The sequence below is a fragment of the Neoarius graeffei genome, chromosome 9 (assembly GCF_027579695.1).
Source record: "Neoarius graeffei isolate fNeoGra1 chromosome 9, fNeoGra1.pri, whole genome shotgun sequence".
Taxonomy (NCBI): domain Eukaryota; kingdom Metazoa; phylum Chordata; class Actinopteri; order Siluriformes; family Ariidae; genus Neoarius; species Neoarius graeffei.
The window spans coordinates 91,840,210-91,867,886 of record NC_083577.1 but is presented as its reverse complement, the minus strand read 5'-3'; the positions used below and the strand labels follow the sequence as shown (position 1 = coordinate 91,867,886).

The 27,677-nt window shown below is 44.3% G+C and overlaps 2 protein-coding genes across 2 annotated transcripts; both read left to right on the top strand.

Annotated features, from left to right (window-relative positions):
* The first annotated feature begins 12,396 nt into the window (after positions 1 to 12,396).
* Positions 12,397 to 14,771, top strand: pttg1ipb (PTTG1 interacting protein b). Its single transcript, XM_060928905.1, has 7 exons — positions 12,397 to 12,544; positions 13,193 to 13,245; positions 13,462 to 13,570; positions 13,673 to 13,775; positions 13,848 to 13,913; positions 14,029 to 14,075; positions 14,366 to 14,771. Exons 1-7 carry the CDS (start codon positions 12,466 to 12,468, stop codon positions 14,407 to 14,409), a joined length of 501 nt encoding a protein of 166 aa, XP_060784888.1. The 5' UTR covers positions 12,397 to 12,465; the 3' UTR covers positions 14,410 to 14,771.
* Positions 14,772 to 15,257: 486 nt separating this feature from the next.
* sumo3b (small ubiquitin like modifier 3b) lies at positions 15,258 to 16,853 on the top strand. Its single transcript, XM_060928904.1, has 4 exons — positions 15,258 to 15,348; positions 15,979 to 16,092; positions 16,174 to 16,245; positions 16,505 to 16,853. The coding sequence occupies exons 1-4, from the start codon at positions 15,328 to 15,330 to the stop codon at positions 16,565 to 16,567; spliced, it is 270 nt and encodes an 89-aa protein (XP_060784887.1). The 5' UTR covers positions 15,258 to 15,327; the 3' UTR covers positions 16,568 to 16,853.
* The last annotated feature ends 10,824 nt before the right edge of the window (positions 16,854 to 27,677 follow it).

Here is a 27,677-nt window from a genome sequence, read left to right as displayed (position 1 = left end):
GTTAATGCTGAAAAAGTTTAAATGTTCTGCTGGGTAACCTTGGGCCCTGGTGTTCATGTAGCTGTTACTTTGACACATACCACCTACCAGAACACTGTCACACACCAAGTTCACCCCTTCAAGGCAACAGTATTCCCTCAGCAGGATAGTGTGGTGCCCTGACACACTGCAAAACTAGTTCGGGACTGGTTTGAGGAATATATCTACAAGATATACAAAATATGTTCTATCCAGGGTGGCACGGTGGTGTAGTGGTTAGCGCTGTCGCCTCACAGCAAGAAGGTCTGGATTCGAGCCCTGTGGCCGGCGAGGGCCTTTCTGTGTGGAGTTTGCATGTTCTCCCCGTGTCCGTGTGGGTTTCCTCCGGGTGCTCCGGTTTCCCTCACAGTCCAAAGACATGCAGGTTAGGTTAACTGGTGACTCTAAATTGAGCGTAGGTGTGAGTGTGAGTGTGAATGGTTGTCTGTGTCTATGTGTCAGCCCTGTGATGACCTGGCGACTTGTCCAGGGTGTACCCCGCCTTTCGCCCGTAGTCAGCTGGGATAGGCTCCAGCTTGCCTGCGACCCTGTAGAACAAGATAAAGCGGCTACAGATAATGAGATGAGATGAGATGTTCTATCCATCTGCAGCAGTCCAGGTTTTAAAGTACAATATTAACTACAAAGTACAAACGTGGGTGGAAATAAACAGAACGCTGTGCCCCCCCACCCACCCCCCACTGTCCTATTAACATTCAGTCCTAACAGAAAAAAACCCTGCTGTGCTGCACCACCAATATCTATCTTCTTCTTCTGGCTGCTCCCGATTAAGCGTCGCCACAGCGGATCTTTCGTCTCCATTGCTCCCTGTCTTCCGCATCCTTCTCTACCACACCTGCCACTTTCATGTCCTCTCTCACCACATCCATGTATCTCCTCTTTGGCCTTCCTCGTTTTCGTTTGCCTGGCAGCTCCATCCTCAACATTCTCCTTCCCACATGCTCTGCAGCTCTTCTCAGGATGTGCCCAGACCATCTCAGTCTCATCTCTCTTAGCTTCATTCCCAAGCTCTCCACATGTGCTGTCCCTCTGCTGCACCACCAATATAACTGTCATAAATGTTCGGAAAATGTCTGGTGACATCACAAAACTTATAACATTGGATTACAGTGGTCCACATGACCCAAGATTAAGCTAGGTACTGCTTACATTGTTTTTTTTTTTCTTTCAATCGGAAAACTGCTGAGCTTGCTATCTTCCCCTTTCAGAATATCTCTGGTTTGCTGGTGCAAAAAGTATAGAAGCACTAAGAGGCAAATCTCAATAAGAGGTTCTACTGCAATGTCAGCGTGCAGCAGTGGAGCTACAGCGCTGCCATTTTGGACTGAAGGGTACTATCAAACCTATCAGAGAACTTAAAGTGCCATACAAAAATTTCATATGTACACAAAATTCTTTAAATTCTGTTGTCATATATTGAATCCCTCTACCAAAATGGCCTGTCTTGAACAATGAAAAATATTATAAATAGCACCTATGGATACTATTATAATTTAGTTAATTAATTATTACATTTATGAAAGAATTAACACATACAACCCCGATTCCAAAAAAGTTGGGACAAAGTACAACATGACTGGGTATAAAAAGAGCATCTTGGAGTGGCAGCGGCTCTCAGAAGTAAAGATGGAAAGAGGATCACCAATCGCCCTAATTCTGCACCGACAAATAGTGGAGCAATATCAGAAAGGAGTTCGACAGTGTAAAATTGCAAAGAGTTTGAACATATCATCATCTACAGTGCATAATATCATCAAAAGATTCAGAGAATCTGGAAGAATCTCTGTGCGTAAGGGTCAAGGCCGGAAAACCATACTGGGTGCCCGTGATCTTCGGGCCCTTAGACGGCACTGCATCACATACAGGCATGCTTCTGTATTGGAAATCACAAAATGGGCTCAGGAATATTTCCAGAGAACATTATCTGTGAACACAATTCACCGTGCCATCCGCCGTTGCCAGCTAAAACTCTATAGTTCAAAGAAGAAGCCGTATCTAAACATGATCCAGAAGCGCAGACGTCTTCTCTGGGCCAAGGCTCATTTAAAATGGACTGTGGCAAAGTGGAAAACTGTTCTGTGGTCAGACGAATCAAAATTTGAAGTTCTTTATGGAAATCAGGGACGCCGTGTCATTCGGACTAAAGAGGAGAAGGACGACCCAAGTTGTTATCAGCGCTCAGTTCAGAAGCCTGCATCTCTGATGGTATGGGGTTGCATTAGTGCGTGTGGCATGGGCAGCTTACACATCTGGAAAGACACTATCAATGCTGAAAGGTATATCCAGGTTCTAGAGCAGCATATGCTCCCATCCAGACGACGTCTCTTTCAGGGAAGACCTTGCATTTTCCAACATGACAATGCCAAACCACATACTGCATCAATTACAGCATCATGGCTGCGTAGAAGAAGGGTCTGGGTACTGAACTGGCCAGCCTGCAGTCCAGATCTTTCACCCATAGAAAACATTTGGCGCATCATAAAACGGAAGTGTAGCGCGAATCAAGTGTGGGTGGAGCACAGAGGACGGCAGGACAACGTTTTAGATGCAGAGAAGGATATTTATTAATCCACTTTTCAGTCGGATTCAGCGTAAGCTCACATACACATGCACGCACACACTCTGCTTCCGGTCCCGGGTCGCGCTCCCTCTGCTCTCTCTCTGCCTCCTTAAATAGGGAGCAGTTACTGGGAAAACAAACACAGGTTAACGACCGTCAGGTGTAGCGATTCTGCCACTCACTTTCCCTGGCTCCGCTCTCCTGTCACAGACCGGCGCTTGACCACGCCCCCGCTGCCACATACCCCCACCGCCCGACTCAGGCCGGGCGCCTGTCCGGCCTGCAGCCGACTCCCCCCCCCCCCCCCCCTTGACGGGAGAGGAAGTCCGCCACGACCATCTGCGCCCCTGGCCTGTGGACCACTTTGAAGTTGAAGGGTTGGAGTGCCAGATACCAACGGGTGATCCGCGCGTTGGCATCCTTCATGCGGTGGAGCCACTGGAGGGGCGCGTGGTCCGAACAGAGGGTGAAAGGGCGCCCCAGCAGGTAGTAACGGAGGGCGAGGACCGCCCACTTGATCACCAGGCACTCCTTCTCAATTGTGCTGTAGCGCCCCTCACGCACTGACAGCTTTCGGCTGATGTATAGGACCGGGCGATCCTCCCCCTCCACCTGCTGGGACAAAACGGTCCCCAGCCCTCTGTCCGATGCATCCATCTGTAACACAAAAGGGAGAGAGAAGTCAGGGGAGTGTAAAAGTGGCCCCCCACACAGTGCAGCCTTTACCTCAGAGAAAGCCCGCTGGCACTGCTCTGTCCACTGGACTGGATCTGGCGCCCCCTTTTTAGTGAGGTCAGTCAGCGGGCTGGTGACGTCCGAATAGTTAGGTATAAACCTACGATAGTAGCCAGCCAGCCCCAGGAACTGTCTCACCCCCTTTTTGGTCTTGGGCCTCGGGCAGGCCGCAATCGCTGCTGTCTTATTAATTTGGGGACGCACCTGCCCGTTGCCCAAGTGGAAGCCCAGATACCGTACTTCCACCCGCCCAATCGCACACTTCTTCGGGTTGGCAGTGAGTCCCGCCCGCCTCAGCGACCTAAGGACGGCCCTCAGGTGTTGCAGGTGCCGCTGCCAGTCATTACTATAAATGATAATGTCATCTAAATACGCGGCCGCATAGGTGGTGTGGGGCCGGAGGATCCTGTCCATCAGCCACTGAAACGTAGCGGGCGCCCCAAACAGCCCAAACGGAAGTGTGACGAACTGGTGTAAGCCGAACGGTGTGGAAAAGGCCGTTTTCTCCCGGGATAATGGAGTCAAGGGGATCTGCCAATATCCCTTCGTCAAATCCAGTGTCGAGTAAAAGTGAGCCGTGCCTAGTCGATTGAGCAGCTCATCAATACGAGGCATTGGGTACACGTCGAATTTAGACACCGCGTTGACTTTTCTATCGTCCACACAGAACCGGACCGAGCCGTCGGCCTTGGGAACCAAGACCACCGGGCTGCTCCAGTCACTGTGGGACTCCTCGACGATGCCCATTTCGAGCATGGCCTGAAGTTCTTCCCGGACCACCTTTTTTTTGTGTTTGGGTAGCCTGTAAGGGCGGCTACGCACTACCACCCCCGGGGGCGTCTCTATGTGGTGTTCTATGAGGTTAGTGCGACCGGGCAGGGGCGAGAACACATCCGAAAACTTGGCCTGCAACTGGGCGACCTCCGTGAGTTGGGTCGGGGAGAGGTGGTCTCCACAGGGGACCGGAGAGGTACGTGCTGCCAATGTCCCTTTTTGAAGCTCCGGCCCCAGCTCTGCCTTCTCCGGAACTACTGACACCAACGCCACGGGGACCTCCTCGTTCCAGAGTTTCAGCAGATTGAGGTGGTAGATCTGTAGTGCTGTAGTGCCCCCTCCCTGTCCGTTCGCCTAACCTCATAGTCGACGTCCCCGACTCGCCGTGTGACCTCAAAGGGTCCTTGCCACTTGGCGATTAATTTGGAGCTCAACGTGGGCAACAGGACGAGTACCTTATCTCCCGGAGTGAACTCTCTAAGGTGCGTGCCCTTGTTGTACAGGCGGACCTGCTGTTCCAGGGCCTGCCACAAATTCTCCTGAGTTAGGTGGGTGAGCGTGTGGAGTTTTGCGTGCAGGTCCATAACGTACTGAATTTAATTTTTGCTCTGTGAAGGTCCCTCCTCCCAATTTTCCCGCAGTACATCTAAGATGCCGCGCGGCTTATGCCCGTATAATAATTCAAACGGGGAGAACCTTGTGGAGGCTTGGGGGACCTCTCGCACTGCAAATAACAAGGGTTCGAGCCACTTATCCCAGTTACGTGCATCCTCACTTACGAATTTTTTGATAATATTTTTGAGGGTGCGATTGAACCGTTCAACTAAACCGTCCGTCTGTGGGTGATAAACGCTGGTGTGGATCGGCTTAATACCCAGTAGCCCATACAGTTCGCTCAGTGTTCGTGACATAAACGAGGTGCCTTGGTCAGTTAGAATCTCTTTCGGGATTCCAACCCGGGAGATGACGTGGAAGAGGGCCTCTGCAATACTGCGTGCTGAGATATTGCGAAGAGGCACTGCTTCCGGGTATCGCGTTGCATAGTCCACCAGAACCAATATAAAGCGGTACCCTCGTGTTGACCGATCTAATGGCCCGACGAGATCCATCCCAATTCTTTCGAACGGGGTCTCGATTAATGGTAGGGGGCGCAAGAGCGCTTTTGGAATGGCCGCTGGGTTTACTAACTGGCATTCGCGGCACACCGTACACCACTTACGGACATCGCCACGAATCCCCGGCCAATAGAATCGGGCCATTATCCGGGCTAGTGTCTTATCCTGCCCGAGGTGTCCAACCATGGGATTAAAGTGAGCCGCCTGGAATACCAATTCCCGGCGGCTCTTTGGAATTAATAACTGGGTGACCCGCTCTTTCGTCTGAGTGTCCTGCGTCACTCGGTATAATCTATCCTTCAAAATGGAAAAATAGGGGAAGGACGGGGAGGCGTTTGGCTGGAGCGTTTGACCATCGATTACTCTCACTTGGTCAAACGCGTGTCGCAGAGTCTCGTCTCACGATTGTTCCAGTGGGAAATCCGCGAGGGATTCCCCAATAGAAAGAGGAGGAGCCGGCAGCTCCTCACTCTGTCGCGGATATGACGTAGACGGCTCTGCGACCACAGCTCCAGCCAAAGCGACACCGGGACCCTCCCCTGTCAACCGGCAGGACCCACTCTTTACTAGGCGTGCCATTAAACCCTGAAATCCCGGCCAATCAGTCCCCAAAATTAAAGAGTGGGTAAGGCCGCCTTCACTATGGATTTTGCCCCTCTGAAATATATGTGGACCGACACCAACGGGTATCTGTGAACATCCCCGTGCACACACAACACCTTCACCCCCTGTGCTCCCCCCAATGCCTCGTCTTGCACCAGGCTTTGGCAGATTGAGGTCTGATTGCAACCCGAATCCACCAACGCCTGATATGTAGCCCCTTGTACACTTACCGGTATGCGATACGCTCCGGCCCGATCGAGGGCAGCTTCTGGCGCGTCGGGGATCCGCACCACCGCCCCCACCTCCATAGCTGTGCACTGTTGCTGCAGGTGGCCCGGTTCCCCGCAGCGCCAGCAAACCGGCCTGGGCCTTCCCTCTGCAGCTGTGTTCTGGGGCTCACTCACCTGAGGGGGGGGAGAGACAGACACAGAAGGGAGAAATGGGAGGGCACCCCGGGTGCGGCGGGCCGGCTGGGGTGGAGCCGGCCCCCGCCTCCGTGGTGGGGGAATGGGGTGAGGACGGGACACAGAAGGGAGGGGAGAAAGAGAGAGAGAAGAGGGGAGAAGAGGCAGCGTCGTTGGCCGTCCTGCCGCCGGAACAGCCGCCAAATGATCCTCCGCCAGTCCTATGGCCTGATCCAGCGACTCCGGGCGGTGGCACTGGACCCACTTTGCGGTTCCGGCTGGTAAGCGGGCGATGAATTGCTCCAGCACCACCTGATCGATGATTCCCTCGGCGTCGCGATCGTCTGCCCTCAGCCACCGCCAGCAGGCGTCCCGGAGTTGCTGGCCGAATGCGAATGGCCGGCCGACTTCCTCCATCCGCAGCGCGCGGAAGCGCTGGCGCTGTTGTTCGGGCGTGCACCCCACGTGCTGGAGGACGGCCCGGCGAAGGTCGGCGTAGGCCAGCTGGCAGTCGGCGGGAAGCTGTAGTGCGGCCAGCTGCGCCTCTCCCGTGAGGAGGGGGAGGAGGCGCGCCGCGCGCTGCTCCATCGGCCACCCCGAGGCTTCGGCGACTTGCTCGAACAAGGTGATAAATGCCTCGGGGTCATCCTGCGGGCCCATCTTGGTCATGGTGAGGGGAGACGGGCCCGCGGCCGGGGCGCTGGTGGATCCCGCCGACGCGAGGAGATGCCGGAACGCCTCTCGATCTTCCTGCTGGGCCAGCACAAGGGCTTCAAAGCATCGCTCCTGCTCCTTTCGGAGCGTGACGAGTGCCTGGTGCTGGCTCTGCTGAGCCGTGGCAAGGGTGTGGACCAAATCCGTGAACGGGGAGGATTCCATGGGGCTGCAAAGCTGGTGCTCCACCTTGTCCCGGGTTTCGGCACCACTGTAGCGCGAATCAAGTGTGGGTGGAGCACAGAGGATGGCAGGACAACGTTTTAGATGCAGAGAAGGATATTTATTAATCCACTTTTCAGTCGGATTCAGCGTAAGCTCACATACACACACACACACACACACACACACACACACACACACACACACACACACACACACACTCTGCTTCCGGTCCCGGGTGGCGCTCCCTCTGCTCTCTCTCTGCCTCCTTAAACAGGGAGCGGTTACTGGGAAAACACACACAAACACAGGTTAACGACCGTCAGGTGTAGCGATTCTGCCACTCACCTTCCCTGGCTCCGCCCTCCTGTCACAGACCGGCGCTTGACCACGCCCCCGCTGCCACAGGAAGATACGACAAAAAAGACCTAAGACAGTTGAGCAACTCGAATCCTACATTAGACAAGAATGGGTTAACATTCCTATCCCTAAACTTGAGCAACTTGTCTCCTCAGTCCCCAGACGTTTACAGACTGTTGTAAAGAGAAAAGGGGATGTCTCACAGTGGGAAACATGGCCTTGTCCCAACTTTTTTGAGATGTGGTGTTGTCATGAAATTTAAAATCACCTAATTTTTCTCTTTAAATGATACATTTTCTCAGTTTAAACATTTGATATGTCAGCTATGTTCTATTCTGAATAAAATATGGAATTTTGAAACTTCCACATCATTGCATTCCGTTTTTATTTACAATTTGTACTTTGTCCCAACTTTTTTGGAATCGGGGTTGTACATTTATAAATTACATTAATGGCATTTAGCAGATGCTCTTATCCAGAGCGACGTACAGCATACCCAGAGCAGCCTGGGGAGCAGTTGGGGGTTCGGTGTCTCGCTCAAGGGCACTTTAGCCATTCCTGCTGGTCCAGGGAATTGAAACAATGACCTTCACAAATTCTATAGAGTTACACATAAAAAGGCATCACATCACCAAACTTATTCTAATGCAGCCTTTCTGGTATACACAAAGCAAAACGATGACCTTTTGGTCCCAAAGCTGCTTCTCTAACCATTAGGCCACGGCTTCCCCTAGTTCAGATATGTAACATTTAGATATTCATTAGATGTTACATTCAGATATGTAACATATCATTCTATATCCTGAATTTACATATTTTTTTCTGCAAAGCTGCTTTATTACAGTGTGAATTATACAAATTAAATTTAACTGAAGTGAATACATTTGTAAAACAATTCAGAATTGAATTTATTAAACAACAAAAACCTTGGGCATTGGGTGTAGTTTTGAAAACAAGCTGGGACCCAGTATGCCTATGCCATTCTCTATTCTTGTGTTGATAAGAAATAGAAAACATAGAGCATATTTAACCCAGGGGGTAAACCAGTCTAGTCTCCTTCCTGTTTCAAAACAACATCAGAGTGCCCAAGCGGATATTACTTCTCGACTTTCTGTAAAGCTAGCTCTTCTGAACGTTAGATCACTTTCAAACAAGTCATTTTTAATTAATGATCTTATTTGCAAACACAATCTTGATTTTTTGCTTCTAACTGAAACTTGGCTGAATCAAGCAAAGTTTCTACCACCCTTATTGAAGCAGCCCCCCCAAATTTTAATTTCATGAGTGCTACCCGACAGGGGAAAGGTGGAGGGATCGCAAATATATTCAAAGCCTCTTTTCAATGTAAACAATCCTCACTTGGTGATTTTACATCCTTTGAACACTTATGTGCACTTGTTACATGCTCTCCTAACATATTGTTATTAACTATTTACAGGCCTCTGAGACATTCAGCCAAAGTTTTTCTGGAAGAGTTTGGTGAACTGTTGTCAGTCATTTGCTTAGGGTTTGACTGTCTTATTATATCTGGGGATTTTAACTTGCATGTAGATAATCCTGAAAACACTTATGCCAGAGAACTACTTGCACTTATTGACAACTTCAACCTAGTACAACATGTACAGGGGCCGACCCACTCTCGGGGTCATACCCTTGACCTCGTTATAACAAAGGGTCTTACTGTTTCTACTACTGTTGTTGACCTGGCCTTATCCGATCATTTCTGTGTTTTCTCTGATGTTTCTATGTCTCCTCACATTCAGAACAGCTCAACGACTATGGGTAGGAGAGTCATAAAAGACAACACACGTGTTCTCTTTGAGCAAGCTCTCTCTCAGAACTCAACCAAAATGTCAGACTCTGTAGGCGACTTACTGGAAATTTTTTATTTAAATATGACCCAAATTATGGATGATATTGCTCCATTCAAAATCAAAAGAGTCAATGACAAGCAGAAAGCACCATGGAAGCAATACCCAGCTGTTAAACTGCTAAAGAGAGAATGTAGGAAGACTGAAAGAAAATGGCGCAAATCTAAACTTCACATCCATTATCAAATCCATAAAGAGATGCTTTGTAAATATAATTATGAAATTGGTAAAGCAAGACAGTCTTTCTTCTCCAACATCATCAGCAGGAATATGAACAATGCCCGTGTGCTATTTTCAACAGTAGAGAAGCTAACTAATCCCCCACCACAATTAGCACCTGAACTTCTCTCAGTTAATAAATGCAATGAGTTTGCATCCTTCTTCAAAGGTAAAATTGATAAAATACGGCAGAATATTGCTCATAATATATCTCAGTGGCAAATAACTGAAAAGCTGCAATCACCAATGACACAGACAGACAATTTCAACACAATGTCAGAATTTTGTTTGATTGATTACGAGACTCTTGAAAAAACTGTACAAAATCTCAGTTCCTCAACATCTGAATTGGACATTCTGCCCACCAACTTTTTAAGTCTGTTCTACATCTTATAATTAGCAGATGTGCTTCAGATCATAAATACATCCCTAGAGACTGGCGTTGTTCCTGTGTCCCTGAAAAAAGCCGTTGTAAAGCCCCTACTTAAAAAGAATAATCTGGATGCTTCAGTATTAAACAACTACAGGCCAATATCAAATCTACCATTCATCGGGAAAATCCTTGAAAAAATTGTCTTCAATCAATTAACTGCCTTCTTGATATCAAACAGCTGTTTTGATAACTTTCAGTCAGGATTTCGTGCCAATCACAGCATTGAAACAGCACTGATTAAAGTTATAAATAACATACGTCTTAATACTGATGCAGGTAAAACATCGGTCCTGGTGTTACTGGACCTCAGTGCAGCTTTTGATACTGTTGATCACAACATACTGCTATATCGACTTGAACACTGGGTTGGGTTGACTGGTAAAGTTATCAATTGGTTAAAATCATACTTAAAAGATAGAAGCTTCTTTGTTACCATGGGAAATTGTACCTCAACATCAATGTCCTTGACCTGTGGTGTCCCCCAGGGGTCGATCCTTGGACCATTACTATTCAACCTTTATATGCTCCCACTTGGACAAATTATCAAGAACAACTTAATTTTGTATCACTGCTATGCAGATGACACCCAAATTTATTTTGCTCTATCACCTAATGATTATGCCCCCCTTGAATGTCTCTACCAGTGTATCGACCAAATCAACAACTGGATGTCACAAAATTTTCTTCAGCTGAACACAGATAAAACAGAAGTAATTCTATTTGGGAAAAAAGATGAAAGACTCAGGATTACCACTATTCTTGACACAAAGGGGATTAAAACAAAAGATATGGTTAAAAATCTTGGTGTTTTCATTGACAGCGAGCTTAACTTTGACAGTCACATGAAAGCAATCACTAAATCGGCATTTTATCACCTAAAAAACATTTCCAAACTCAGAGGACTTATGCCAAAAAATGATCTGGAAAAACTTATACATGCCTTCATCTCTAGTAGGGTTGATTACTGCAATGGCCTTTTCACAGGCCTGCCAAAAAAGACCATCAAACGACTTCAGCTGGTTCAAAATGCAGCGGCGAGGGTTCTCACACGAACAAAAAGAACAGAGCACATTACTCCAATTCTAAGGTCCCTTCACTGGCTTCCAGTAAGCTAGAGAATTGACTTTAAAGCATTGCTGCTGGTGTACAAATCTCTAAATGGTACAGGGCCCAATTACCTCTCTGATATGTTGCGGCGGCCTAACCCAATCAGATCTACCAGATCGCAGCAGCAAAATTTACTGGTAAAACCTGTTGTTAAAACAAAGTGTGGTGAAGCAGCTTTTAGCTACTATGCAGTGCAGCTATGGAACCAACTGCCAGAGGACATCAAAAATGCTCCTGCTGTTGGCAGCTTCAAATCTAGACTAAAGACCAAGCTGTTCTCAGATGCTTTCTGCTAACTGATAAATATCATCATCTTTACATGTTTTAAACTTTACTTAACTTCTATTCTATTTTATTCTGCTGTTTTTTTTTACTGAACTTTTACTTCATTTTATTATTTTATTTCTACTATTGTTTAATTCTTATTTTTTTCTCTTCTTCCCCATTTATTTTATGTAATTTTATTTTCTATTGTTTACTGTTTTGCTTTTACCTCTGTAAAGCACATTGAACTGCCACTGTGTATGAAACGCGCTATAGAAATAAACTTGCCTTGCCTTGGGCGGCATGGTGGTGTAGTGATTAGCACTGTCGCCTCACAGCGACAGCGAGAAGGTTCTGGGATCGAGTGAGGTGGCCGGCGAGGGCCTTTCTGTGCGGAGTTTGCATGTTCTCCCCGTGTCCGCGTGGGTTTCCTCCGGGTGCTCCGGTTTCCCCCACAGTCCAAAGACATGCAGGTTAGGTTAACTGGTGACTCTAAATTGAGCGTAGGTGTGAATGTGAGTGTGAATGGTTGTCTGTGTCTATGTGTCAGCCCTGTGATGACCTGGCGACTTGTCCAGGGTGAACCCCGCCTTTCGCCCATAGTCAGCTGGGATAGGCTCCAGCTCGCCTGCGACCCTGTAGAACAGGATAAAGCGGCTACAGATAATGAGATCAGAAAAAAACCTTCAAATCATGGGTTTCACAAATTCTATAGAGTTACACATAAAAAGGCATAACATCACCAAACTTATTCTAATGCAGCCTTTCTGGTATACACAAAGCAAAGTAAATCATAACTGAAATCATATGATTTATATACCTTTGTTAATTTTTAATTTTATTTTATTTCTATATTTTATTTTACTTCTAATAATGTGCTGTTTCCATTGGCGTATGAAGTCCAAAATGGCGACAGCGCTCCAACAGCACCATCTAGCGGCGGTGTTCAGAAACGCACCAGTTTCGGCTCTTTGTGCTCCCGCTTCCTTGAATGATGTCATCGCATCAGAGCCAATCGCAGGCGGAGGGGGCGTGGTGTAAGCGCTGAAGCCGAGCTGTGAGGTTAGCACAGTTAGCATGGCGGCTCGCCTCACTTCGCCTCAGCATGGATCCGCTGCGGCTGCAGCTTCTGCTCCCTGCGCTGCTTTTAACTCTCACATGGGCGGATATTTCAGCACAGACCAGTAAGATTTTATTATCATTAATATTTAAAATAAAGTATTCGAAGCTCATCAACAGGTTGCGCTGTATTTATTTTCGGTAACTTTTAAACTCTCCCAGTCTGGCACTGCTTCTGATTCACTCCTCACTAAATACTTTTAAACCTTTCAGAACATCATCATCAGTGTGTAGTTTTAGGTGTGACCTTTAAAATAATTCCTTTTAATTTTTTTGTGTTTTAGTCGAAAAGCAGCTCCTGTTTTTTAAGCTTAGATGATACTGTTTAAATCCTGAAGCTGTTTTATATAAACACTCTTTTTTTATTTTTGTATAAAGTAAGCTTTAAAGATTCATATTTGGAGATTTGTGTTTTTTCTGTTTATTTGATTTATAAAAGTGAGATTTTCAGAACTGTGACAGTTTAGTCACGTGACCGGGTTCGGGGGGAGGAGCTGATTTTAAATAAACACTTGTGATTTTAATAACTTTTACATTCAGTTATTATTTATTTTCCTGTGTGTGTGAGAGAGAGTGTGTGTGTGTGTGTGTAGAACTGCACGGGTTTAATCATGCGACAGTCACGCATGTCACGTGACCGCTGTGTACGCGTATTAGCGGAGAAAATGATCCATGCTAATCAACGTTTGTTTGTTTTTGTTTGTTTGTTTCAGGTTGTGTTAAGAAGTCGAACACTAGCTGTGCGGAATGTGTGACCAATATCACAGTGAGACATACTTAACACACACACATTTAACACAATTACAGGAAAACAGGCGAGCTAGCCAGTGCCCTGTGTTAACATGTCCGCCATATTGGAAAGGTCCAGAGTTGTACCGCATGCCTATAGTGGTGACTCGTGTGTTTGGGCATCTTTCACAAAATGTGAATTAAAACCACAAGTGTTCTGAACATGAACAGTGTACTTATTGTGTGTGTGCAGTGTTTATGGTGCAGCAGGACTCATCAGTGTTTGGATTACCCGGTGAAGACTATCCTCCCTCCACACAGTCTGTGTCCCCTTAATGATGCACGCTGGGGCAACTGCTGGGGTAATACACACACACACACACACACACACACACACACACAATCTTATTCACCTTCAATATCAAGCAACTGATCTCTCACTCGTGTGTGTGTGTGTGTGTTAGTGAACTTCCAAGCTCTGATAATTACAATGAGTGTGATTGGGGGTGTGATCATCATCTCTGTGCTCATCTGCTGCTTCTGTTGCTGCAAGTGTGAGAATATCAGGTGAGTTTTTTTACACATACGTGGGGGGAGAGAGAGAGAGAATTAGCATTCATTGTGTGTGTGTGCGCACAGATCTAAGCGTACAGACGAGTGCATGGAGAGAGAAGCTGAGATAAGACGTGTCCGACATGAGGAGAGGTCAGACCCTTACACACCGTTTTCTTTTAGTCCGTGTGTGTATGATTAGTACAGACTATGTTAATACAGTAGAGCAGAGGTTATGTAGTGTGATTCTGTGCTTCTGTGACTGCAGGAAAGCGGAGATGAGATCAAGACACGATGAGATCAGGAGGAAATATGGTGAGATTCACAGCCCTTTACTTCTACTGTAAGACAGTAGGATGGAGAACAGCAGGTTGCTATGGTAATGATGTGGTTACACATGTGGTGGTTTGTGTGTTCACTGTTTGTACACTTCTGCTCTGTACATCAGTGTGATAGAGAACACACTTCACCCTGTGGAACTCCAGTCATGTGACCTATATCGTGTGTGCGCGTGCACGCCTCAATTGCAGTCTATATAACATTTTACACACATTCGCGCTCCTGTTTTCTCTTGTTGACATGGTGGTTTTTTTTTTTTTTAATAGGTCTGGTGAAGGAGAACCCGTATTCCAGGTTCGAGAACAACTAACACGCGCCTCTATACAACTTGTATGCTGATCTGCTGCCGAAGCGGTGTGAACACTCTCATGTGATTTTATTATTATTTATTATTGACACTACTGTGGTTTGTGTCTTGTCCTGTGAAGGTGCCACATTTCTGCCCTGTTTGCACTTCTATATGAGAAATTCTCACGTTTCAATATTTTAAAGATGTTCTATCACAAAGTGCCAACAAACCCATGAGCCATTTTGTAGACACTCTGATCACTCCGCTCACCTCTGAACGCTGTGTTTCACTTTAATATTTTAGTTTTGCTGAAACTCTTTTGATTTACTGTGTATATGAATGAATGTATGCATATTGATGATAAATAAACTAAATTGTGTTCAGTTTGTTACAATTTTAGCAATAAAATTTGTCATGGTATTCTACAGCAGCACAAATTTAAATTTTTTTTTTGGAAGTATTTCTATAATGGTTATATTAACCTAAAGACTGAATGTCATAAACTAGTAGTTTACTTTTCAGCATATTTATAGATCACTTTGAATAACGGGCATCTTTATTTGCTTTACTTTAGGTTTAGATGTGAATTAAAACTGTAAATTCTAATTGTTTTCCTCAAATACAAGATTTCATCAATAAAATGTACAATTTATTATAGAAACGGAAAACATTTTGTTTTAAACTCAAACGGCTTATAAAGTCTGTAAAAGTTAGTTAATAAAACACTATACTTTTAGACGTTTTATTAAAGTTAATATGATCAGCTAGAGATGAGATGATCAGCTGATCTTCAGTTCATGAACGCGCTCGGTTGCTTTTCTCCTGAAGACAGCGTTTACCACGTGATCTTACTGCGTCCAATCACGGAGCTGTGTGCGCGCATGCGCACGCCGTCCAGCGCGGAGAAAAGGACGGAAGTAGAGCGGCTTTATTTTAAAGATGTCTGAGGAAAAGTCCAAGGTAAAGTTTATTCTTAATAAATATGAGCGATAAATCCTGATGTTGCTGTGAGAGAGATTTAAATGAAAAGTTAAACAGCGTCTAAAACAGACTAACAGTGAGCTAACAGTATCGCATTAGGACCTGCGCGGAGCTGCTATTTTCACTAAACAAGAAAATGAAATTACCAATAACATATTCATGGTTCTTTAGTTATACTTAATATAAGTGTTCCAAACAGCGCAGTGTGCTTTTTATTATTAGACCGAGTTAGCTGTCTCTCTCACACACACACACACACACACACACAACGGATTTGCGACAGTCACGAACAGTTTGCGGTAAGATGACTCGAGTAACCATGGCAACATTCTAACGCATAATGGCCTGTGTGTATTCTCTACTAAAATCAGAGTGTGTTGTGGGTAATCTGTACCTTTCGCAGTGCATTGTGGGGTTTCATACTGTACACTACAGCCTGGTGCACTATGTAGGAAACTTTTCAGTGCCCAGATTGTCCTAAATCACACCTACTGTATACACTACTTAGTGCACTAGGTTGTAGTGTATATATATGCTACATACTACACCTTTATTGCTTTTATTTTCACCACAATTACCACACCTACCCCCACCCCCGTTGTGTTTCAGGAGAGCGAGCACATTAACCTGAAGGTTGCAGGTCAGGACGGTTCAGTAGTGCAGTTTAAAATAAAGAGACATACGCCGCTCGCAAAACTGATGAAGGCCTACTGCGAGAGACAGGTACACACCTCCAACGCACCCCGTCCCGCTGGCCTTGTCTCATTACCACTCTCACTAACCACTCTGTTTACTGTGTATCAGGGATTAGCCATGAAGGCCATACGCTTCCGCTTCGACGGTCAACCAATAAGCGATACAGACACACCTGCTCAGGTAAGTCTCCTCCCACTGTCTGGGCGTGTCCCAAACTACAATCACACTTTACTTGTGAGCAACATTCTAAATGACATGGACGCTAATTACACTGTTCACTATATAGGTCGCGTGATCAGTGTTACACACACCCTGGTGCATTATGGGTATTCTGTGTAATTAAACCCAGTGGTGCTGCAGTGTACTGGAGATTGGAAGAATGTTTTTCTGAGTGGTGGTGTGTGTAGTGAACAGAGGTGTGTTGTGTTTATATTTTCAGCTTGAAATGGAGGATGAAGACACGATTGATGTGTTCCAACAGCAGACAGGCGGAGTGTGTTAAACACAAACACACACACACACAGCGTTCAGGGATAAACTGATGTATTTAAGTGAATACAAATGTAGGACTTTTTCATGTTTATTTTTTAAAGTGTACACTTCATAGATTCATAAATTGTCTTCTTCTTAACTCAGTTGTATGTGATGGGTGTCGTTTATATTTTTGGTGTCTTGTAAATAATAAATGCTAGTCGTTCGTTCATTACAACCACACAGTGGAGTTTGGTGCTGCTTTGTGACGGTGTCTGTTTTTAAAAGCGCTATACAAATAAACTGACTTGATGTGAGTTTGCCATTTGTGTGTGTGTGTGTGTGTGAGTGAGATGTGTCTACTAGGTGGCACTGTTTTGAAGCAATAATCTAATTTCTCATGATTGTTAGTCAGCATCACAGTCCCAGTGTAATTTTTTAAATATTTCATGACATCTCATCTCATTATCTCTAGCCGCTTTATCCTGTTCTACAGGGTCGCAGGCGAGCTGGATCCTATCCCAGCTGACTACGGGCGAAAGGCGGGGTTCACCCTGGACAAGTCGCCAGGTCATCACAGGGCTGACACATAGACAACCATTCACACTCACATTCACACCTACGCTCAATTTAGAGTCACCAGTTAACCTAACCTGCATGTCTTTGGACTGTGGGGGAAACCGGAGCACCCGGAGGAAACCCACGCGGACACGGGGAGAACCTGCAAACTCCACACAGAAAGGCCCTCGCCGGCCCCGGGGCTCGAACCTGGACCTTCTCGCTGTGAGGCAACAGCGCTAACCACTACACCACCGTGCCGCCCCTTCATGATATGTATCAGGAAAAAATAAGACATTCTGATATATTTTCTTTTTTTGTTTTTTTAAATAATTATTTATTTGTTAATAATTTAAACACTGCACACTGTAACATGTCATCTGTTCCATACACCAATGACACAAGACAAGACGGTTTTAGTTTTTTAACTAAAATCTGCACTTGTGTTTCAGCGATACAAATCAGTTTTCATGGGAACTTATTCTCAGAAATGATCCTGGATAAAGTCGAGTATTAGTGGAGTTAAAGTTTAATCCGTCAGAAACGTAGTGCAGTTTTTCATTAAACATCTTACTGACTTAACTGCTGTAGAGATTTCTATCAAAATAGTTTTATATGGATCATCTAAACATAAGTCTGAAATGAAAAATGTCATATTTTACTCCTTTTTTAAACGTTGTAGTCCAGTTTTGTAGATTTCTATTTATAGAACTATTCAGCAGTTTAATAAAATATAATACTTTGATTTATAGCTGCAGGTGAAATTAGGGTAAAGTTAAGTCTATGGAAACATTTAACACCTGGACTGAAGTGTTTCAGTTAAACATAAGGGAAGGAATGCAGTTTGTATTGTTAGTGCAATACAATAGTTGTAGTAGTTGTATTATCAACTGCTTTCTGTTTTCTTTCCTCAAATCTCCACCAGCTGCACCTCAGTCCTGCATCACTGCACAGGACTTTGCAGTCGTTTTTGAGGAAAAGATCATAGCCATCCACAAAATCATAGCCTTCATCATTCCTGCCTCCCCATCCTCCCTCTCTTCCCCCTTGTGCTCTGCTTTTCTCCCTCTTTCCACCTCAGATGTCTCCCAGCTCCTGCTCTTTCACCTGTGACCACCTGTGCCCTTGACCCTATCCCCTCATCTCTCCTCCAGACCATCACTCCTGACATCCTTCCATTTATCATCTCCCTCATCAACTCCTCCTTGTCCTCCAGATACTTTCCCTCCAGCTACAAATGGGTCCACATCACTCCTCTGCTAAAAAAATCCCAACTCAAACCTCTCTGTCATCCAGAACTACCGCCCCGTTTCTCTTCTCCCTTTCCTGTCAAAGAGGCTTGAACATGCTGTTGCTAACCAACGCTCCTCTTTTCTCTCTCGGAACAACTTCCTTCTGACACACAGATCTTTGCTTGCATCTCTGCTTGCCTGCGTGACATCCCGAGCTGGATGGATGATCATCACCTGATGCTCAACCCAGGCAAGACAGAGGTGATCTACATTCCTGCTTCATTCTCTCCACCCCTGGACATTGTCATCTCCCTGGGGGACACCTTTAGGTCTCCTTCACCCAGTGCGAAGAACCTAGGGGTCGTGTTTGATGACAAACTCAGCTCCTCAGCAAACATCACTGCAATGACCTGGACGTGTAGATTCCTCCTCTACAACAGCCAAAAGATCTGCCCTTTTCTCACCACCTACTCTACCCAGCACCCGATCCAAGCACTGATCCTCTCCCGCTTGGACTACTGCAATTCTCTCCTTGCTGGCCTTCCAGCTTCTGCCATCAGACCCCTGCAGCTCATCCAGAATGTTGCAGCTCACCTGGTCTACAACCTCCCTCATTCTTCCCATGTCACCCCTCTGCTTGCTGACCTGCACTGGCTACCTATCACAGCTCGCATCCAATTTAAGACATTGGTGCTCACTTACCAGGCTCTCAAGGGGTTAGGTCCAGCATACCTCTGGAGCCTGATCTGCCCATACACACCAGCCAGACCCCTACACTCTGCTACCACTGGTCGCCTAGCTCCTCCTCTCCGTTCTTGCCCAGCCCACTCAAGACTGCTGTCTGTCCTGGTTCCCCGTTGGTGGAAAGACCTTCCCATTGATGTCAGAACTGCTGACTCCCTGACCACCTTCAAGCACAGACTGAAGACTCCCCTCTTCAGGCTGCACCTCGCCCCTTCTTCTCTGCCCACTGTGTAACTGCGTATCAGGCTAGACCAACCCAGACTGTGTGCTGTCTAGCCTGGGGTTAGCTGTTTTGATTTCTCTATTTAGTTGTACGTTATATGGTTGGTTTGTTTCCTTGGCTGTTTGAGTATTGGTACGTCAACAGAATATTACACTAGTAATTGCTGTCACTTGTTCAGTTGGCACTAGAACTTTCTTGTCTAGAAGTTCAGCACTTCATGTACCTGACTTTTGCACTTGTTGTGTGTCACTCTGGATAAGAGCATCTGCTAAATACCACGTAATGTAATATGACACATGACCAGGGTGGCACGGTGCTGCAGTGATTAACATTGTCGCCTCACAACAAGAAGGCTCTGGGTCCATGTCTGTGTGAGTTTCCTCCAGGGGCTCTGGTTTCCTCTCGCAGTCCAAAGACATGTGGATTCAGTCAACTGGTGATTCTAACTCACCCAGAGGTGTGAATGTGAGTGTGATGGTTGGTCATCTCTGTATTAGCTCTGTGACAGATTGGTGACCTGCCCAGGATAAACCCCACCACTAATCCAAAGTCAGTTGGAATTGGCTCCAGCTTCCCCTGTGACCCTGACAGGTAAGTGGGGTAGATAATGGAAGGATGGATACATGACCAATTATATGAAAATGTGATATGACCAAAATACAGAAACAAGACATGACAAGTCAAATACTGACATGTGACACATAACCAATCCAATATTCAATTCAATCTGATTTTATTTGTACAGCACTTTTAACAATGGACAGTGTCATAGTAGCTTTACCGAAATATACAGTACCAGTCAAAAATTTGTATACCCCTACTCTACTCATTCATCATTTTTTCTGTATTGTGACTATTCTCTACATTGTGGAACGATACTGAAGACATCAAAACTATGAAATAACATCTGGAACATATTTGGAATTATATGGTAAATAAAATAAGTGTTAAAAAACAAAATCTTTGATATTTTAGATTTTTCAAAGTATTGTGTTCACCTTGATGACGCTTTGTACACTATTGTCATTCTCTTAACCAGCTTCATGAGGGAGTCACCCTGAATGCTTTTCAATTAACAGGTGTGTCTCATCAGAAGGTAATTAGTGGACGAGTTTATTGCCTTCTTAATGCGTTTTGAGATCAAATAGTAAATAGAACAAATACAGTAAATAGCCCTATTCCACAACTGTAGTAATCCATATTATGTCAAGGACCAAACAACTAAGTGAAGAGAAATGACATCCATCATTACTATAAGACATGAAGTGACTTTTAATTAATAAAAATAAAGAAAAAAACATTGGATTATATGATGTGTCCAAAATTTTGATGGGTACTGTATAAATCCTGGATATAAATTTTTAATTTGCAAACTTAAATCTAATGAGCAAGCCAGAGGAAAAGTGATGAGGAAAAACTCCCTGAGACGATATGAAGGAGCGATCTTCAGAGGAACCAGAGTCAGAAGGGAACCCAACCTCATCTGGGTGACACCAAATTATAAATAATTATAATTAATTTACTTTCTATAACTGTATACTATAGAGTGAAAAAGTGCAGTTGTGCAACCAGGAAATTATGAGCAACTTATGAACATGAGCATCAGAGGTATTACTGAATTCAATATTATTTTAACATGAAGTCTATTTTGTTGAAGTTATCAACTGTTCAATGATGGAGACCTGAGTTTAAAGCTTTTCATATCAATTGCAGTCCTAAGCTACCTTTATGCTTTCTAAGGGATATCATCCACAACATAGTCCCCAACACTAATCGAAGGGCTGTTCCATAACTGTGGGGCTTTATAAGAGAAGCCCCCCCCCCCCCCCCCCCCCCCCCCCCCCCCGATGTAGCCTTCACTATTCAAGGTACCAACAAATAACCTGCACCGTTTGATTAAAGTAGGTGTGGCAGATGATATAAGACCATAAGTTCACTCAGGTACAGCATCATGAAACCATTCAGTACTTTAGGTCAGTACCTGAGATGAAGAAATCTATCCTAGTATAATATTATCTACATGAGCTTCAAATGAAAGACTGGAGTTAATGATCACCCTGAGGTCTTTTACTGCTGCACGTGAAGAAACAGAAAGGCCATCCAGAGTTACTGTGGAATCAGAAAACCTACTTCTAGCTCCAGGTGGTCCTAATACAAGTACTTCTGTCTTGTCAGAATTAAGTCGAAGGAAGTTAATAAGCATCCAGTGTCTAATGTCCTTCACACATTCCTCAATTTGAAGTTATATGTGACCAATAAAAATAGGAAACCAAAACACATTACCAAATACAGCCTGTGACCAATCTAATATGGAACTATGACACATGACCATTCAAATATGAATTATGACGTGACCAAATTATGGATGTACAGTGGGGCAAAAAAGTATTTAGTCAGTCACTAATTGTGCAAGTTCTCCCACTTAAAAAGATGAGAGAGGCCTGTAATTTTCATCATAGGTATACCTCAACTATGAGAGACAAAATGAGAAAAAAAATCCAGAAAATCACATTGTCTGATTTTTAAAGAATTTATTTGCAAATTATGGTGTAAAATAAGTATTTGGTCAATAACAAAAGTTCATCTCAATAGTTTGTTATATACCCTTTGTTGGCAATGACAGAGGTCAAATGTTTTCTGTAAGTCTTCACAAGGTTTTCACACACTGTTGCTGGTATTTTGGCCCATTCCTCCATGCAGATCTCCTCTAGAGCAGTGATGTTTTGGGGCTGTCGCTAGGCAACATGGACTTTCAACTCCCTCCAAAGGTTTTCTATGGGGTTGAGATCTGGAGACTGGCTAGGCCACTCCAGGACCTTGAAATGCTTCTTACAAAGTCACTCCTTCGTTGCCCGGGCGGTGTGTTTGGGATCATTGTCATGCTGAAAGACCCAGCCACGTTTCATCTTCAATGCCCTTGCTGATGGAAGGAGGTTTTCACTCAAAATCTCACGATACATGGCCCCATTCATTCTTTCCTTTACACGGATCAGTCGTCCTGGTCCCTTTGCAGAAAAACAGCCCCAAAGCATGATGTTTCCACCCCCATGCTTCACAGTAGGTATGGTGTTCTTTGGATGCAACTCAGCATTCTTTCTCCTCCAAACACGACAAGTTGAGTTTTTACCAAAAAGTTCTATTTTGGTTTCATCTGACCATATGACATTCTCCCAATCCTCTTCTGGATCATCCAAATGCTCTCTAGTAAACTTCAGACGGGCCTGGACATGTACTGGCTTAAGCAGGGGGACACGTCTGGCACTGCAGGATTTGAGTCCCTGGCGGCGTAGTGTGTTACTGATGGTAGCCTTTGTTACTTTGGTCCCAGCTCTCTGCAGGTCATTCACTAGGTCCCCCCGTGTGGTTCTGGGATTTTTGCTCACCGTTCTTGTGATCATTTTGACCCCACGGGGTGAGATCTTGCGTGGAGCCCCAGATCGAGGGAGATTATCAGCGGTCTTTTATGTCTTCCATTTTCTAATAATTGTTCCCACAGTTGATTTCTTCACACCAAGCTGCTTACCTATTGCAGATTCAGTCTTCCCAGCCTGGTGCAGGTCTACAATTTTGTTTCTGGTGTCCTTTGACAGCTCTTTGGTCTTGGCCATAGTGGAGTTTGGAGTGTGACTGTTTGTTTGAGGTTGTGGACAGGTGTCTTTTATACTGATAATGAGTTCAAACAGGTGCCATTAATACAGGTAACGAGTGGAGGACAGAGGAGTCTCTTAAAGAAGTTGTTACAGGTCTGTGAGAGCCAGAAATCTTTCTTGTTTGTAGGTGACCAAATACATATTTTACCGAGGAATTTACCAATTAATTCATTAAAAATCCTACAATGTGATTTCCTGGAGTCTTTCCCCCATTCTGTCTCTCATAGTTGAAGTGTACCTATGATGAAAATTACAGGCCTCTCTCATCTTTTTAAATGGGAGAACTTGCACAATTGGTGGCTGACTAAATACTTTTTTGCCCCACTGTATAACATTTTAATAAAATACATTGGAAAAAAGTGAAAAAAAAATTCCCTACAAAAGCACTGAGCACAAAACCATTTCTTTCATTTTCAGCATTTCTCTCAAGGGGTTAACCCCCCCCCCCCCCCCCCCCCCCCCACACACACACACACACACACACACAGAGTTCTAGTGCCCGATCAGTGGTGCCATCTTATTTCCTTAAAACATTTTCCTTGTTTTCCGTGTCTTATCAACATCTAAACACACTCCACAGTATTAAAGCTGTCATAAACTTGTTATGCACGATTATACAGATAACCCACTGGGACGATAATCAAATTTCTCATCCTGCATTTTATATATATATATATATATATATATATATATATATATATATATATCAGGTCTCCATCATTGAACATTGAACATTATTTATATATATATATATATATATATAATGTTCAGTGTTCAATGATGGAGACCTGAGTTTAAAGCTTTTCATATCAATTGCAGTCCTAAGCGCTCTCTCTCTCTCTCTCTCTCTCTCTATATATATATATATATATATATATATATATATAATCTCATCTCATTATCTCTAGCCGCTTTATCCTTCTACAGGGTCGCAGGCAAGCTGGAGCCTATACATAGCCTGTCACTATTTAGGGATGTTCTGTGCCCTACATAGCAAGGTCATGTCCTATTACCCAAAGCAGCCTCTTTATTAAAACACTATATTGAGATTTATTTTACTCTTCACTTCACCTCACTGCTAATCAGGATACAATAAAATTATGGCTTGAAGTCACTTGTGTGTGTTTGAACTTTCTCCTAAAGAGTACATTATTAATATTAAACTTCAGGTCAGTTCAGGTCCTCTTTCTGTTACTAACGGCTCGGGATTCATACCAAAGTGTGTAACAGAGATGTCCTTATCGGAATTTATTTATCAAAAATCTCTTGATAACTTGCATTACAATAAACATGCTAACCAATAAACTAATGCTAAACAGGTTAATCACAACAATATTGTAGTGTTGTTAACAGGTTAACTTATAACCAAAGTACAGCTTGTGTGATCCAGCCAACTACAGAGAAAAGCCAACACATGACCAATCAAAACAAGAAACAGTGTCACATGACCAATGAAATATGGTGAAGTGATGACGTGACAAATCAAATACAGAGAAGCAGTATCACATGACCAATCAAATATGGAAAATCAATGACACATGACCAATCTACTTCAAACAAGTGGTGTCACATGACCAATCAAATGTGGAGATACGATGCATTTATTCAGTGAAAATCAGCAAATCTCAAATTCCTGGTTTGTTTAGCTCAGGTCCTGACTCCGCCCATTTATTCTCATTTTGTGAATGTAATGTCACTATTATTTCATTTTGACCTGAATATACAATTCCTAAAACACACAAACTCTCTCTCTCTCTCTCTCTCTCTCTCTCTCTCTCACACACACACACAGATTCCTAAAACACAAATTGTAGACTTCAGCACTACAATTACAGTAACTGCAGTCAAAGACAGTCTATACAACACCATTACACACATGTATTAAAGAGCTTTCAACACAACAAAGTACACACTGAAGTCACCTTGAGATCCATGACGTCAGTGAGCACACCTGTAAGATGAACATTGTTTCGACACACATGGTTTCTTACTTGTACAGGTAAGTCTCCAACACCCACTTAAACTACTGAAGTGTTAACAGCTAGAGAATGTTTGAACAAAACAGCCAATTGGCCCAAAGTGGTGTGGTGATGTAGCTTACAGCAGGTTATGGTCACTGAACTGCTGGAGGTCTGGGTGGTGCTCGGAAAACAATGGCTTTATAGATAATTGGAGTAATTTTGAGGGCAAGGCTGGCCTGTTAAGACGGGATGGTATCCATCCCACTCAGGAAGGTGTTGCTCTCATTTCATGTAGCATAGCTCTTAGGCTACATCCACACGACAACGGCAACGAGATTTTTTTTAAGCGGGTAAAAAAAATATCGCGTCCACATGGGCAACGGATCAGTAAAATATCAGGTCCATATGGCAACGCAACGCTTGCTGAAAACGATGCAATACACATGCCACACCTCTAGGGGCGCTGTAAGACGGTCCCATCGGAGACACCAGAACAATAGAAAAAGAAGTAGGACGCATGCGCATGTAATGGGCTTATTTTTTTCCACTTGCCATTGTGTGTAGTGGTGGGGAAATTCTGCGCTGGCCCTTTAAGAGCGCAGGTAGCTATGGGAACGAGGCGCTGGCCTCTTTCAGTTCGTTTTGGAAATGTAAGCGCCAATGCCACTGGACGTTTGCAGCCCGTCCTCAGCAGTGTATTTGTGTCTCATTTCTTCAGAATAAAAAGACTGGTGAACAACACAACGCAACATCTGTTACACGCATAAACCCCTCCTTCTATCCGGCATGAAGCACTCACAGGAACAAACACACAACAACAACAAGAAGATGGCTGCGACTACGCGAGGAAATCGTGCCTTCTGTGTGCACAAATTAGTTTTATTAGTGTGCATAGTTTAATATAACTTAATTTTCGTATTGTGTGTGAACATTTTGAAAAGCATTTTTATATAATTTATATAACTTTTTATATTGTGTGTGAACATTTTGAAAAGCAGTCTTATCCAATAAAAAAAGAAATTCGAGAAATGGTTCAGTTACTTGTTCATTTAAAAGAAAAGCTGTATACAAAAGTGAATGCAATGCAGTGGTTCATACAAAACAGTCTGTTGAGGGTCTTCTGACCCTTTTCCCCTCTGCCTCCATTCTAGTCCGGTGACTGTTGCTTTGTGTGGAAGGCTGGACTTTCTGTTCATCAAAGCAGGTGTAAATTGTCTGTCTGGCAGGTCAGTCAGGTTAATGTGTAAACAATTTCAATTTCTGTTGTTACGAATGATGCGCGCGAGAGTGCTGCTTGTTCTAGTCATGTGGTTGTGACGTCATCGTAAACAAATCCGTTCTACTCATCCAGACGACTTCGCAACGGCTCCGTTGCCAGATTTTTTCACTCTGGAACCCGTTCTCAAAAGATTTCATTTTGGGGCACCCAAAACGCCGGTGCCATGTGGACGCCAGGCCGAAACGATAAAAAATTTTATCAGATTCACCTGAATCCGTTGCCGTGTGGACAGGGCCTTAGTCTCAGAACAGGCTTAGTTAATTTGTGACAATTTAGAAGGAAGGCAAGGGAGCAGACAAACAGGCTAAACTGGCCATCTGCTAGCTTCACAGATTCGTCACTCAGGTTCCACTATTTCTTGACTGTGTCTGTTCCCCGAGCTATACAAAAAAGTAGAATTACTCAGAGAGTTTGTTTTAGTAACCTGATTATCATAATCCTAATTAACACAGTGCGTTTACATGCACATCCAAATCGAGCTACTGTCGGGAATCGAGCTAAGGGTCCCAGCAGGGGTGCCAGAGAAATTCAATCCTACATGCACACAAGGAAATCGAGCTATTGTGTGAGGTACATTGTGCACCCGAGCCACAGGTGGCGCTACATGCCCCATAGTGTTGGTACACTTCCAGTTGTCGTCATGAAGAAGAGCTATTAAAGAGTATAAACAAAGTTATCAGCAGTGTTGCCAGATACTGCTGACGTTTTCCAGCCCAAAACATGTTCAAATCCGCCAAAATACACTTAAAACCGCCCAATCTGGCAACACTGGCAGTTCCGTGTTCACAAGTTCCGTGCTCAAGCTGTTAGGCTTGCTCTAACAGACTGTATGGCTACAAACTGTCCTGCACAGACCACTGTTTTGTAAGACAACTTATTTTGCACAATTGTATATTTTTCTAAAGTCCATTTTTTGCTTACAAAAAAATTTTTTTTGCTTACAATTTAACTTATCTCTTAATAAACACACAAAAAGTTCAATTGTTTTGTTTTTATTGACATTCTTCAGATGTTGGACATATATATATATATCTCATCTCATTATCTCTAGCCGCTTTATCCTTCTACAGGGTCGCAGGCAAGCTGGAGCCTATCCCAGTTGACTATGGGCGAAAGGCGGGGTACACCCTGGACAAGTCGCCAGGTCATCACAGGGCTGACACATAGACACAGACAACCATTCACACTCACACCTACGCTCAATTTAGAGTCACCAGTTAACCTAACCTGCATGTCTTTGGACTGTGGGGGAAACCGGAGCACCCGGAGGAAACCCACGCGGACACGGGGAGAACATGCAAACTCCGCACAGAAAGGCCCTCGCCGGCCACGGGGCTCAAACCCAGGACCTTCTTGCTGTGAGGCGACAGCGCTAACCACTACACCACCGTGCCACCCATACATACATACATATATATATATATATATATATATTTATACACACACACACAAATACAGTGACTTGTTTATGTACACAATTCACAGCTATGCAAC